The sequence below is a fragment of the Hesperophylax consimilis genome, chromosome 16, assembly GCF_061612785.1.
Source record: "Hesperophylax consimilis isolate HC1 chromosome 16, BYU_Hcon_1.0, whole genome shotgun sequence".
NCBI classification, from domain to species: Eukaryota; Metazoa; Arthropoda; class Insecta; order Trichoptera; family Limnephilidae; genus Hesperophylax; species Hesperophylax consimilis.
In genome coordinates this window covers 17,321,894-17,338,061 of record NC_142851.1, presented here as the reverse complement: position 1 = coordinate 17,338,061, position 16,168 = coordinate 17,321,894, and the positions used below count along the sequence as shown (strand labels likewise).

The 16,168-nt window shown below is 33.4% G+C and overlaps 1 protein-coding gene across 1 annotated transcript in view; it reads left to right on the top strand.

The window, feature by feature from the left end:
- spn-E (tudor domain containing 9 protein spindle E) overlaps positions 1 to 16,168 on the top strand; it is a 48,299-nt gene that overhangs the window by 1,082 nt on the left and 31,049 nt on the right. The window contains exons 2-7 of the mRNA XM_089640984.1: positions 2,150 to 2,320; positions 5,201 to 5,422; positions 7,315 to 7,390; positions 9,489 to 9,607; positions 11,559 to 11,720; positions 12,735 to 12,946. Coding sequence (XP_089497110.1) covers positions 2,150 to 2,320; positions 5,201 to 5,422; positions 7,315 to 7,390; positions 9,489 to 9,607; positions 11,559 to 11,720; positions 12,735 to 12,946 — 962 coding nt within the window. The remainder of the gene's footprint in view (positions 1 to 2,149; positions 2,321 to 5,200; positions 5,423 to 7,314; positions 7,391 to 9,488; positions 9,608 to 11,558; positions 11,721 to 12,734; positions 12,947 to 16,168) is intronic.

The window sequence follows — 16,168 nt, the reverse complement described above, 5'->3', positions numbered from 1 at the left end:
ATTTAATAACTCGGGATAATAACTGAGGTGGCATATAAACACTTTTAAGTTTGTTTTATTAAAATTTAAAAAAAAATTACATTTGAAGAAAAATTAAACAATATTAAATTAGTTAAAACCCAAATAAAATTAGAAGTTCACTACACTATTCATGCTTTAAGGTATCATAAAAAAATGATAATCGCAAAAATGTTTATTTTTTTTTTAATTTTTGTAGAAGAAACTTCAATTAAGCTAATAATTGGACTTACGAGCTCTCAATAGTAAGGTGACGATATGTAGATTTACATGCAGGGACGTAGCAAAGTCAGGTGATACCTCGTGAGGAAAATATCTTGTCAATCCCCCCCCACATTAAAATGACAGGTAATCTGGAAAGCTTGAAGCAGATGGCGCTGGTGCTGTCGGCGGTTATTCGTCCGATATGACGGCTATGTGATACGGTTTAACTTCTCAACCGCCAAACTTACCCATTGGATGCGAAAAATATGTCTCAGTTGAGCGCCAGCGTATCCAATTGGTACTTTGAAAACAATGCTTCCTGTTTGTGGGATTTTTACCCTTGGCACACTGCAGACGTGAAACAGCATTTCAAAGGTTAAAAGATATTGTTTTACAGATTAAGTATAAAAAAGATTGACACTGTACGAACGTTACGTATTTAAATTTAAACACTACGATAATAAAGAAAATACATTAAAAATACTCACTTGTGATTTGTAATACCGCTATTCGATTTAGATTTTTCATTGTTTTTCTTGGAACACGAAATCACAGAACACATAACCAATTTCACTCAAAAGAATAAAACACGGAAGACAACTCGTGCAATCTCTTGCGAAGACGAACTGCAAGCGAATGACGTCTGCACAAGTTTTTCCACCCCAAATTTCAAACGGTCTGACTTTAACCCCAAGGATGCCCTAAAAGCTGCCAACCATACTTTCCATAGACTTCCATAGCTTCTTACTTCCATGATAGGAATAAACAAGGATTGACTGGTGGCACGATCGCCAACTACACCAGCGCCAATGGCTGATTCGATACTTTCAGATTACCCGCCATTATTAAAAGTAGAAAAAATAAGATACTAAGGACGGGTTGTTTCACGGAATCTGAACAATTCATCAAATTTCAACATTTACATGTTCTGTAAAGGTTGTATTCAAATTCTGTTATTATTTCAGTTATGTGAAACAACAGGCCAATAATGATATGATAACTTGAAAATTAACAATGAAATTTGATGAATTGGTCAAATTCTGTGAATGTCAAATTCTGTGAACCCGTTCTTTCTAACAAGTGTTAGTTTCTGGTTTATTTAGAACCTCTGCACACAAGCAACTTTAGTTGCGGCGACAGTTGGCAACTATTTCATCCATACAAGTTTAAGAAAAATCTCCCTATTTTTACGTCGCCTCATGTGCGCACCTCCATGTTGTGAGGCTAAAGGGAGAGGCATATAAAGTATCACAATAGAATGCATCGCTGGCAAAAATATTTTAATTTCTGCATTTCTTCTCCACGGTCAAATCAATAAATACTATAGATTTTTATAATTCATAAATATTTCAGTTTCCATGAAATATTTCGTTGCCATATCTGTTAGTATTTTTAAAACGGAAACCGAAAAATACCTCAAACATAGACCCCAGAAAAAAAAAATTTAAGGTGAAGCCACAAAACACTGTCTACTAATCATCCTGAAATATTTAAAATCATGTTATTCATTTTTTCTGGATCAACCAATAAATGCTGTCGATTTTTATCATGTGGAAATCAATTTTATTACAAAGTAATTAAACTTAGGTTTTTGAACACAAATTTTTTGCATTTTGTCATCCCCTCAGTGAAGACAACCGGGGCGACCTGCAACCCCTTTACAGGGGATAGACTTCAGGTGACTGATCAACTTGAGGCAAAACAAAACCTTCCTATATAGACACTAGACAGAAAAATTGGCGGTCATCTTGTTCAAATATACTTTCTCACGTGGTCTATGATTATTTATTATTCAAATTCTTCCCTACTGTCTACCACAAGGTTAAAATAGTGGATAAAATTTTTTTTCCAAATTAAACGCTGTAAGCACCTTGATAAATGTTTTCAATTGACCCAGTATCAACTAATGTTTATTATAATTCCTTAGCAATTAGCTGTTCCTGAAGAAGAAAAAAGCAAGGAGATGTTGGACGATCTGACTTCACTTGGAGATGTGAATCGTGTGAATGACCTGTTAGAAGACTCGCAATACTATAAGAAATACAAAATCCAGGACAAGAGCAGGCTGCAACTTCCTATTAACAATATGAAAGAAAGGGTATGGTGCTGATTTCAAAATATTTTTCATTCTTCCCAGATCCATCAGATAATCTACGAGGGTGGGTCAATAAGTCCTTAGAAAAGCCGACAGGTGGCGCGACTAGTACTGTAAGCGGTTTGTTTTCATGCAGCGGCACTACCGATTCAGTATGCTGCGAAGTTTCAAGCAGATTGGTCGGGTTGTTGTGTGTTTCTCGTACATTAAAAAAAAAAAATTTGCTTGTTTACAAAAATGGAGAAAATTGAGGTTAGAGCTGTTATTAAACATTTTAATATAAAAGGGTTAACAGCAAAGGAAATAAAAAATAAGTTGGATTTAGTTCACGGCACATCTGCTCCTTCACTTGCAACTATTTATAACTGGTTAAATGAATTTAAACGTGGTCGTACATCAACAAAGGATGAACCACGCTCAGGACGTCCTGTAGAGGTGACTACACCAGAAATCATCAATAAAATCCACGATATGGTGTTAAGTGAACGAAGATTAAAGTTGAGTGAGATAATTGAGGTTACAGGGATCTCAAAAAGTAGCGTCATTTCTATTTTACATGACAAATTGGGCATGAAAAAAATTTCTGCAAGATGGGTGCCGCGTTTGCTCACAGTCGACAATAAACGCAATAGGGTGGTGGCCTCTAAAGCCCTGTTGTCGCTCATGCAACGCAATCCGGATGAATTTTTTCGTCGCTTTGTGACTGTAGATGAAACATGGATACACCACTATACTCCCAAGATGAAAGAACAGTCAAAGCAGTGGATTGCGAAAGGCGAACCATGTTCAAAGAAGGCGAAAACCGTAAAATCAGCTGGTAAGGTTATGGCTACTGTATTTTGGGATGCACGTGGAATTATTTTCGTTGACTATTTGGAAAAAGGAAAAACAATAACAGGGGATTATTATGCATCTTTATTGGACCAGCTAAAAAACAAAATTGAAGAAAAACAGCCTCATTTAAACAGGAAAAAAATCCTCTTTCATCAGGACAATGCCCGTGTTCACACATGTTTACGATCAATGGCTAAAATTGAAGAATTGAAGTTCGAATTGGTCGACCACCCACCGTATTCGCCAGATTTAGCCCCCAGTGACTTTTTCTTTTTCCCAAACTTAAAAAAATGGCTAAGTGGACAACGTTTTTTTTCAAATGAAGAAGTCATCGATCGGACAAATGCTTATTTTGAGGACCTTCCGAAAACTTATTTTTCTGACGGTTTAAAAAAAATTGAGAAACGTCTAACCAAGTGTATTGAGCTCCAAGGAGATTATGTTGAGAAATAAAAAAAAAAATACAAAAATACAAACTGTTTTAATGCTTTTTTCTAAGGACTTATTGACCCACCCTCGTATCTATCTATATAAACAAAAATGCAAATGTTCATTTGTTAAAAATTTTAAATCTCCGAAAGTTCTTCATCGATTGCTTTGAAATTTTGACACAATTTTGCATTAGAATACGCATGTATTTTTAAATATCTATAATATATAGGTGTCATCTGTGATAGGTAAAAACAGACTTTTTTTTAAAAAACAGCGCCATATGTTGGACAAACATGCTTTTTTTAAAACAGTGCCATCTGTTGGACTTAAAAGCAGCATGCACTATTGTTTATCTATCTGCACAGACAGACTCAGCAACAGCAATGGGTGGCGGGGTACAGCTAGTCTATATAAATAAAAATGTAAATGTTTGTTTGTTCAAAATCGTAAATCTCCGAAATTTTGACACAATATTGCATTTGAATATGTGTTTTTATATACCTATATTATACAGATGTTACTTGTGACGGGGAAAAACATGGTTTTTTTTGAAAACCGTACGCGCTGTTGTTTGTCTATCTGCACAGACAGACTGATCCACAGCAATGCGTGGCGGGGTTCAGCTAGCATTAAAAACATTCTTCTACTGTTCTTCTTCGAATTCTGCTTTTCGTTAATCTTTGCCATATTTCTTACAAATTTTGACCATATTGTGAAATTTATCCAAGATCGCAATGTACTACCAAAAGAAAAATGTCAGTTTTCAGTATACAGGGCCAGCCTTGAGCCAAACAGCTACTGGCGCGAGTAAAATTTTGACACCCCTTTTCAAAACCAGTAGGTGATCACTGTAATCAATAATATTTGGATCATTTGTACTTTCGTGTAGCGCCTTTTTTGTGAAAAATAATCTCAAGGGTGATGTGTTAGGACTGTTAACCCTTGAGACGTTGTTGATTTGCACGGATCGAACCTTCTACAAGCTTCCATTTTTTCAAAGACAATAACAAGCACTATTTCGTTCTCTTTCTGACATAAAGAAATAATTAATTTTTAGATGAGAGGAAGAGAGATATATGCATTAATAATGTGTGGTCGTTCTGGGACAAATATGGTCTTAGGAGAGTATAATGCGCGCACGGCATTTGGGACTGTTTGGGTCTTAGAAGGTCCCAAGGGTTAAGTTTTCGGTATTATCTACAATGTGTTTAAAACACATAGAAGTTATATATCATATGTGTCTCTATTTAATTATAATTAGTTGATATATATAAGTCCCGATGAAGCTTGAGCTAAACGAAACCCGTTCGGCTTTCTATATATATTGAATCTAACAAAGTGTTACATTAAAGGTGTTTATCGTTTAGTATAAACTCGCTGATGTGTACCCGGCATTGTTCTACTTTTCTCTACTTTCTATAAATATAATACGAAGGCATTATATGTATAAACCTTCCGGAAGAAATTCTCTATATGATAGTGAAAACCTCATCAAAATCCATTGCGTAGTTTAGAAGAACTAAGCACACAAACAGATAGACGCGGATAGCGACTTTGTTTTATACTATTTGGAGATTTAGTATATTTTATAATAGTCTTCATTTATATTTTGTTTAGATCCTGAGCACAATTGATCAAAGTCCTGTGACTATAATCGAAGGTCCAACTGGCTGTGGCAAGACTACCCAGATCCCTCACTGGATCCTCAAGGACTGCTACGACAAAAGACGGTACTGCAACATTGTTGTCACCCAGCCGAGGCGAATTGCTGCCATCTCTGTTGCCAAGCGAGTCTGCGAAGAAAATAACTATCAGATGAGCACCATCGTTGGCTATCAGGTATTTTGAATGTTGTTTGCATAAAAATACAATATTGTATCGCTGATTCAATCCAATACTGTATTTGTATGCCTCTCTTGAAAGAATTGATTTTTTATACGGACAAAACTATTTATTCATATTGATATTGTGTATGTACGGGCGCAAACACAATTTATCTTAATATTGTAAAACATAACTTGCAAAAAGCATATGCTAATAAAATAATGAAATTAACGCCATCTACGAGCAGGTAGATTATAACAAACTTCCGCGTTTAACCTTGACATTCTTTGTACTGAATTTCTGATTTTAACTAATTGTTTTCGGGAGACGAGTAAACATTTTTTTTTGCATATTGTTTTTCAATATTTGTAATTTTTTTTTTTATCGGTTCATAATTTAAAGTTTTTTATTGTTTTTAATAAGCAATACTTCTCAAGTCATGATTAAAGTGAAAAGAAATTTTGCATGCAAATTTGAATAAATCACCCTCTTTTCAGCGTGGATTGGTGAAAAAAAACCGGAAATGATGTGTTCAAATAAAAATTGTAATAATTTGGTTGCGGATTTTATGACATTACTATTTATGAATATGTACTTAGGTTGGATTGTTTCAAACTTCAACAACCCACATTTTGATGACCATCAAATCGACATTATTAACGTTCTGATTCTCGGCACACTTTAGCTTAATATCAAATTGTGATCAGCTTTCAAGCATAACATTAATACTGTTATGCTTATCAGCTGTTCAGAAATTGATCGAAAGCTAAAACAGGCCAACAATTGGCATTTAATGGGAACCGTTCAAATGTCGAAAATTCTAAATGGCGCTGATCGTCGATTTGGTGGTCATCAAATGTGCTGGAATTTGAAACAGATCAACCTAATATGTAATATGTTTGTGCCTACATATGAGGCGCTCAGCGAAAGAATGGCTCAACCAAAAAAAAAATCATAATCAGCGAAAACATCAGATTGTCAAAGATAATTAACTAATTTTGTAATAATAATAATATTTTTTATTCCAGAATTTGGGGAGGTTAGTGCAATCCCACACGTCCCATATAGATATACATTTTTTTTTGTACAATAGATATAATAAATTATCAAATAAGGACAACTATGCAGGGTGTGGTCTTGAGTGCGCTTGGGCCCAGCGCACACTCAGGAGTGGCGCTTGGTGCTGGTAGGCTGCGGTCACCAACGTGTTGGCGGAGGCCATTAGCCGCATCCTGGCTCCAGTGACCCGGTGTCTCATCAGGCCGGCAAATCCATTCAGTCCTAGTTCCGTGAACATTGTCGACGCGCTTCTGTATCTTCGGTATCCAAATAAGATTCTACAGGCGTCGTTATATTGAATTCGGAGTCGTTCCATCGAGCAAATGGAAGAATGATATTATGTAGAACGATATTATCCTTTGAAATCAGTGAAAATTAAAATTGGGCCACTGCGGCTAGTAGAAGTGACAAAAATCTTTAACAATTTGATGTTTTCACTAATTATAAATTTTTGTTAGTTGATCCACTCTTCCACTGAATAATAACATGGCATTTATATAGCGCAGAAACTTAAAAACGTTAATTTAGTATTAGTGGTCATGTTCTTAAAATTATTCCTACAGTGTGCCTTACCAAACACAGATCTAATATTATAATACTAAATATACTGTTTATACAAAGTGATGACAAAACTTAGAATAACAATAACAGCAGGACAGGACAAAACAAGAATATTAAAACTAAAAACATAATATAATACAAGAGGCAGCGCCTCATATATATGTACTTACTTTCTACTTTGCCTACCCATTCCTTTAACCTCCAAACATTCGTCATTGGCTCTTGGCAGTTGGGATATTGTTTTCACATGTAATGATATACAATACGTAATATGTTTCAATTTATAGGTTGGACTTGATTCGAAGGTAACAAAAGATACAAGACTGCAATATGTCACAACTGGAGTACTGCTACAAAAATTAGGTAGGTTTTCATTATAAAAAATTGCAATATTTATTTATTTTTCTCAAGTTTTTGTTGCCCTTGTTGATTTCCAAATAAATTGTCATAAATGACGGCCTCTGTGGTAGAGGGGTGAGGCTCTCGACTAGCAAGCTGAAGGTCGTGGGTTCAAATCCCGGCGCAAGTAAATTTTATTTGATTAATTTGTGTTATTTCAAAATTTATTCATATAAAATATTATTGTAGAAAGCAATCACTTTGTGGTTTGACATATTTAACAAAATAAAATACTTTTTGTATTAAAACCACGAGTTTTTAATAATTTTTAGAATCGACCGGTTTTGCTTTACTCAAGCATCATCAGGGTACAAATTACTACCGTAGTAACATTCATAGCATTCTCGCGGCACATTCCAGAGAGGAAGATACTCTCAGTATTGGTGTAAGAACACCATTAAGAATTGAAATTGCTTTAGCTTTGTTTGGTGACAATAAATAGGTACTCTCCCACCTTAAATGACCCTTGTGCTTTATTCACATTAAAATGCTAAAAAATCAATAAATTTATTTATTCTTGTGCGGTGTTCACATAAAATCATAATTGATGGTTGTTATTACCATATAAAGTTTTCCTACTTATAATATTACCATATTGTTTTGTGTTGTAATAATTACACAGCAGAACTTGTTCATAAATAAAACTATTTGTTAATTAAATAATAATATCTATTTATATAAAGAATATGGTGGTAATATAAATATGTGGCGGTGGGCAGCATGGATTTGATTTTTATACAAATCTACAGTTTTATTCCGAGATTAATGAAATTTTACACACAAATTTAAAAAAAAGAGAAAGGTCACTGTCTGCATCTGATTTCGAAAACTATGTGGAAAGCCCGGACAACGCCGGAGACTTCACATAGTTATTAAATATAAAAAATTTAAATGAGATATTTATGTATTGCTGCTTTATGTACAAAGAATTTATTAACTCCTCAGGCCTCTGCCATATTTTAACAGAAGGTCGGAGTATTTCCGTTTGTAATAAAATCCATATAAATGGAATATTTCTGAACATAACCGAAAACTAAAAACTGACTTTGAAATGTGATAAAATACGCTTTTAAATTTTACTATCATAAATAAATTATAATTTTCGATATATTGAAATTTTTTATGCGAACAGAAAAAATGGCTCACCTTAACGTTTTTTTGTAACTAAAATTACTGATAACAAAACAATATACAGGGTGTCCGGAAACTCGTAGTACAAGCGGGAAACTGGTGAATCTACATCACATTTGGAGTCGATTTTGTAGTATTTTTATTTTTTATTTGAGCTTTCGTTATCGAGTAAATCGAGTTTGATTGATTTTTTTATCAAATTCTTATAAATTATTACTGAAGATCAAAGTACCCAACTAATTAAAACTATTTGAAAGTAAAACAAATGAAGAAACTCGGATTTGAAGCATTATTTTGAAATCACCCTTCATTTAACCCGGTGTAATCATAAAATATTTCTGCTCTGCAGGGTTAAAACATCTGTTATTCAACCCTAAACACCAGAAAAAACTTTAACCCTAAAATAGCCGAAAAATATTTTTTTTTGGTTTTTTTTTTTTTGAAAATGCTCAAATCAAAAAACTTTATGTTTTTTTGGGTTCCCCATGTGGTGTAGATTCTCCAGTTTCCCGCTTGTACTACGAGTTTCCGGACACCGTGTATAAACGCACACACATTTTATTAGATAAATGTATTACAATCGTTACTGTCACCTCACTTTTTTTGTCATTTCATATAAAAATTATGAATAAAAAATTCACTAAGTTTAATTTTTTTTTTTTCAAACTTTTTCGGAACCTTTGGTTTCATAAAGTTGCACATTTTAATTCTTCTGTTGTTAACTTCTATGTATTTTCACTTTCTAACACCGTTTTGATCATATTTCTCACCATGACACTAAGGGAGATACAAAGATTTCTATGAAAGCACATGGGTTGTTAATTACCACAAATTAACCTGAAGAATTAAATATGCATGAGGTGTTATTGTAAAACTAACCCATTTGAGTTAATTAGGATGCTTTATTAAAATGGTGTTTATAATGTTTTAGTTGGATCACGCAACATGGACAACCTCACTCATGTGATCCTCGATGAGGTCCACGAGAGAGACCAGGATATGGACTTTCTGTTCATAGTTGTCAAGAAACTAAGAACTGCAAACGTTAAGGTAATAATAGTTAATGTTTTAATATCTTCCTTTTTTTTGTAACAAATAGAGAAAATGATATCCTCACTGGGATCTGATATCCCGTGCTGGGGAATTCATTTACATTATTAAAAGTTAATAATATGAAGCATTTATAAATATATTGTCAATGGCCTAGTGCTCACATGTGCTTAGTGGAATTTTAAGTGAAAAAAATATGTGTTTTGTAAATAAATATTTCGTGGGATATTTACATTACTTATTTCACCTAGAATGGATAATTTTGATGCTTTGCAACTTATAATTAACCTCTCAGACAAAGACATTTATTTACTGTGTGTTCCTTTGAGAACCGTCAAAACGTGATAATTTTTGTGTTATTTACGAGTTTTGCTAAAAGCTTCATAACTCACATTTTGGGAAACGTAGCCTCATTCTAAAAAATGTTTTGGAAAGATTATGAAATCCATTATCGCATTTTGTTATTATACGTAAATATTTGCGTTTCTAAATATACATTTTATGAAAATGTCAAAAATATGTAAGAATCGCTGACCATTATTTCAAAGCCGTGAAAAATGTACTTTTTTCTGAGTATCATAAAGAAATAACACTTTATATATTGAAGAAATATAATTAAAAACTATTAGTCACCTCAAAATATTAACCGTCCAAACTAAAATATTTTTAATAAATTATTTAGAAACACAATAAATTATGAACGAACAAGATGACAGATTCAATCGGCTTAGATAATGCACTTCTACGTACCATAGATATTCTTAAATACAGACGCTTAGCGTTATTCATTATCGATACTCTGTTTTTTAAATCATGGCAATCCGTATACTAGTGATGGAAATAAATCGATTTTTGTAAAATCTTGCGCGTTTACGTGAAAAGACGTTCTAATGTCTTGACCGCTATTATCATATTTACGTCTTTTGACGTTCTAATGTTCTGAGTGGTTAACCCAGAGTATTCTTATAAATTAAATTTTCAAATTGAACATGTGTGCACTAGGCCATCGCTGTGTAGTGTTTTTAGTGCAGTTTTGTGGTTTTAGTTTCAATCCGTATTAGTGTTAAAAACACTTCACTACAAATCTCAAATCGGGTAAACGAAAATTCTGGCTTGTTTCCAAAATTGAATATTTTGTTACACTATTTATTTAGACACCTTTTTTACAAATGTGTTATAATTTACCCACCTCACTCATTTTTAGCTACTGGCACTGCTGTGGTTCGCTTAAAAACTAACATTCAGATCCTGCGTAGAAAGGTCCTATAATGTACTGCACTGCAAACCCTCTGCCTTAGTATAGCAAACCTTACTTTTCTGCACAGGGTATGGCTATTACTGGTCAATGTACCACTATGTCGTAGTTTATTCAAAGCATTCTCAAACCCACCGGTGCCAAAAATATGGTCACGTGGTTTGCCTCCAGCTCGTCGAAATGATGCCCAAATTTCATGTTAGGGCAAGTCTATCAATTTGGATGTCTATGATTTAAACACTTTTTATTGGTAAATTTGTACTTGCAAATAAAAATTTTATTTATGCTTAAAATCATATGATATGTATATTAAATGTTTATTAAATATTAAACCGTAACCCCCTTACTAATACATATACGCATTTTACACAACTGATAAAACAACAATTTACCATTCATTAATGGTTGTTTATCAGTTGTGTAAAATTTAAAACACATTTATTAGTAAGGCCTAAGTCTTAAATGACTTAACAAAACCATAACTAAAATGTAAAACAATTTTCTTCCCCATCCCTTTCTCATCCCCACCACCTTCAGCCTCGCAACATACCCTAATTGGGTATGTCATAGTCTCACTTGCTCCAGGCGGTTGGGAGCAGTTGGGACTCTTGTGCAGTATTCACTATTAAAAAACATATATGTTATGTATTCCATTTGAATGCATCTTCCACAAATATTCATAATTTTTTCTTTCAGATTGTTCTGATGTCAGCGACATTTGACTTGGATAGTTTCGCTAATTACTTTAGATTTTCCGCGTATGATGGGCTACAAACGCCTCCCATACTACAAATTGACAGTCCTCGAATGTATGAAATCAAAATTTTCTACTTAAATACTCTATCCATCCTGGGCAAAGTGAGTAGTACTTAGTTAGTATTCATAATATAATATATGCAAAATGAAGTACATAATGTAATTACTGTAAGATGAAGTAAGTACACAATGTAATTACTCTAAGATGAAGTAAGTACATAGTGTAATTACTGTAAGATGAAGTAAGTACATAGTGTAATTGCTGTGAGATGAAGTAAATTCATAATGTATTTACCGTAAGATGAAGTAAGTACATAATGTAATTACTGTAAGATGAAGTAAGTACATAATGTAATTACTGTAAGATCAAGTAAGTACATGATATAATAATCATAAAATGAAGTACATGATATAATAATCATATAATGAAGTACATTATATAATTATTGTAAAATGAAGTATGTGATATAATTATTGCAAAATGAAGTACATAATATCGCTCGTTTCCCGCAATAATGACATAAATCAAGCATGAGAAATATCCACATCTGACTTAGTTGGTCAAAACTAACCATTTCCACTTGTACATTTTACTAGAACAACGTACCTGAAATACCAAAAGTCGCTGTGAGACAACGGTAAGTGTCAATATTGCTTCTCGATATCATTATTATTATAATTAAAAATGTTCAAACTCGTTTCCAGAAATTTTTTAAATTTTAAATGGTGTCATTTCTGCAGCAAACGAGCGATATGATTGTGAAATGATAAAAATAAGTGGAAATAAATCTATTCACTGTGATAATTTGGTAATATTAAATTGAATTTTTTTATTTTATAAGCAATAATTATTAGCCTGAAACACTCATCCACATTGAAAAATCTCCTGATAAAAGATACATGACGCCAACGGGACATCTATGTATGTCATGTATCTTTACATGTCATGTCATGTATCTTTTATCAGGAGCTTTTTCAATGTGGATGAGTTTTTCAGGCTAATAATTATTGCTTATAAAATAATTGTTACCCTTTGTGCTATGCATAAAAAATCTTGTCTTAAAACATTAGTTTACCAAAAAAATAAAAAATAATAATTGAATTTTTTTATTCCAGCTGCCGGAAATAGAATACAGCGAGCCGGGAATATCGAAAGACATGAATATTTTCACCCTCAAGATATTGAACGCTTTTGAGTTCATCGACTCTAATGAAGAAAAGAACTCTGATGGAACCTGCGCCAATTATATGCCATCTGTTCTTATTTTCCTTCCTGGTATATTTGAGATTGAAGAGTTGTACAAAATACTCACTAATCAGAGATTGCGGTGGGTTCAATTTCTATTTATTAAATTACGTAGACACATTTGTGTGGCATTTGTCAGATTTATATTGTAAAATAACTAATAACAACGGCATGTAATGTGAAATGCTCAAATTAGCTGTCAGCGCTGGTGTAGTCGGATATCATGCCAGCCATTAAGGCGAAATGTTATGATAACGTTAAATGTTATGGCGAAAGTTTAGTAATAAGTTTAAAATAGTAATTAAAACGTTATGTTAAATGCTATGTTATGTTAAATGCTATGGCGAAAGTTTAATATAGTAATAAGTTTAAAATAGTAATTAAAATGTCTCAATGTTGTTTTGTGCCTTTATGCTCCTGGAGAATGTCTGGACATTGGTTTCCAATGTTGTATTGTGCCTTTATGCTCCTGGAGAATGTCTGGACATAGGTTTCCAAGTGATAAACAGTTGAGAAAAAAGTGGATTGTGCCTTCAAAATATAGTAAGTCACAGTCAACCCTTAGGTCAGCATCAGTTGTAGGAACCTAAGCAAACCACACCAGATAATAAGTTCGGTGAACATGTTTTCTGGGTGTCAGGACCTAAAGCCTGGAATGGACCGCCTTTTGATATAAGAGTGATCACGGACTCAAGAGAATTTGGAGCTAAAAGTTGTTATTTCTGTTGTAAACCGCCAATCTGAAAAAGCAATATTTTTCATCAAGTATGTGCAGATACATATGTTCATGAGAAAACAATCTGAAATAGGTTGCGGTTATAAAGAAACCAAGTCTTCCCTTTTTTAAACTACTTTTGCATTTATATTTCTCAATTTATTTCTTAATAACTCCTTGAAACTTCAACCACCATATTTATCAGCCATTTAAAAAAATTATCGAAGAAAGCAAACACTTTGTGGCTTGACATTATACAAAATGAAACAAACACTTAGTTTTAAACCACTTTAATTTCGAGTTATATTAGTCGACCGGTTTCGATTGGACTCAATCTTCATCAGGACAATAAAATATAATACTAAATTATAATACAGAGTAAGGTATAAGGTAAACATAAAAGAAAGAGAAAGTATGTAGTAGAGGGAGAGAACATCAGAGACTGGTTGGTGGAGGGGATGGGGAAGGGATAGGGGGAGGGGTTGGGGGAGGACCAAAGGAAGGGTGGGGGTTATGGGTTAGGTTGGAGCAAGGAAACAACTTTAAAATCGGGCTGTTGGTTAATTCTATCTGTTTATTTAAAATTTGGGAATTATTTTTCGTTGATTTAGAGATTTCCAAAGCTTCTAAGTTATTCAGGCGTATTCCTATTTTATTTTTATGAATTATTTGGACTCCCGTATTTTTATTAAATGTGTGGTTAGTATTGATTAAATGTTCAGCAAATTCTGAGAAGCCTGTGTGTGTTAAGCACCTGATATGTTCTTTAACTCTAATATTTATATTTCGCGCGGTTTTTCCTATATAGGTTGCTGGGCAATCGTTGCAATTTAGTCTATAGATGCCAGAGTGGCTTAATTGATCCTCTTTGTCTTTAGAATTAATTAAAATTTTTGCTAAATTATTGTTAGTATAGAAGGCCGGCCTTATTTCTGAAGGAAGTTTAGATATGCAAAGGGAAGACAATTTACTTATATACAAAATTCTACGCCATTGGGTGGGAGCATTATTATTATACGAAAATTCCAGTATCAAAGTGCAGAAGTGCTAAAAGACCTTATCCCCAAAAATATCCCCTCATTCAATCCAGAAACCCTCCATGCCAGGACCATTCGAAACAAGCTAAATACCGAAAACTTAATATTAACAAAGGCCGATAAAGGCAACACGGTAATAATTATGCCCAGAAGTGAATATAACTCAAAAATTGGCAATTTTCTTAACAATGAGGATTTTGAAATATTACGTTCAGACCCCACTAATAAATACCAACAACATGTAAAGAATGCTTTTTATAGACTGTAAAAACCCAGTATTCATAGATTTGTCATATGACAAAGTTAAATTACTCACTAAAAACCCTAAAATCCCCAGGTTATATGGGTTCTTAAAAATCCACAAAAGTGACTCACCAATTCGCCCAGTAGTTGCCTGCTGTAATGCCCCAAATTTTAAATTAGCCTCTCTTGTTACTAATGTGTTTAATAATTCCAATGTGTTTTCCCCTAATTATACAATTAAAAATTCCATAGAATTAGTGAATCATTTGAAAGACTTAGTTCTCCCATCTAACCCTAAACTCATTTCATTTGATGTTATAAACTTATTTCCGAATATCCCTGTGTCTGAATGTAAAACTTTAGTATCTAACTTACTTAATAATTCCCATTTATCTAACGACCTCTCTAATGATCTCTCTCGCCTTTTTAATTTGTGCTTAAATCAAAATTATTTTAAATTCAATGATGTGGTGTACCAACAAAAAGATGGCCTTGCAATGGGATCGCCCACCAGCCCGGTATTAGCTGACATATTCATGGATAATATTGAAAACAAAATATTTGAATCTAAATCCCCTTTGTTAAAAAATGTTCTTTTGTGGAAACGGTATGTCGACGATATAATTTGTATTTGGACGGGCTCAGACCGTCAACTCAACTCCTTCCTATCACTCCTTAATTCCTTCCACTCAAAAATCCAGTTCACACTAGAGATAGGCGTAAACTCCAACTTAAATTTTCTAGATCTCTCTTTAACCATTATTAACAACAAAATTAGCTTCAACATTTGAATACGTGTATTAATTAAGGCGCTAAGTGCCCAAAAAATTGAAAACGATGTTTTTACAGAAATTTATTCTATGTACCGATGCCAATAACCTTAAATAGGATCCAAGTGCTTCAGGCAGTTCAAAAAAATACAATAAATTGATGAAGTCTGGCATCGCTGTAACTCCATTGGTATGTTATCTTTTAAAATGGTTTAAGTGCCACAACAGTGTTCATTGATATTCCATATAAAATGGCCGGCGATGGTGTGTTGACAGTCGCGAGCTTGCTTGTAAAACGCCATCAAAAAGGTAAAGGAAGTGTGCAAAATGCGAAAAAAAAAACTAAAAACCAGTGGCCAAGAGTATTCCACACTAAATAATAAAGTCATTCCTGCCAAAAAACCACCAAATTCTGAGGTATGTGTATAATATTATTTTTCTGTACATTTTGTTAGTTTTGGTACTGACGCGCTAGTGATGTGCATGCCTGTCGTAATAATATTATTCATTCATTTTGTAAATATTAATTTCGAATCCAA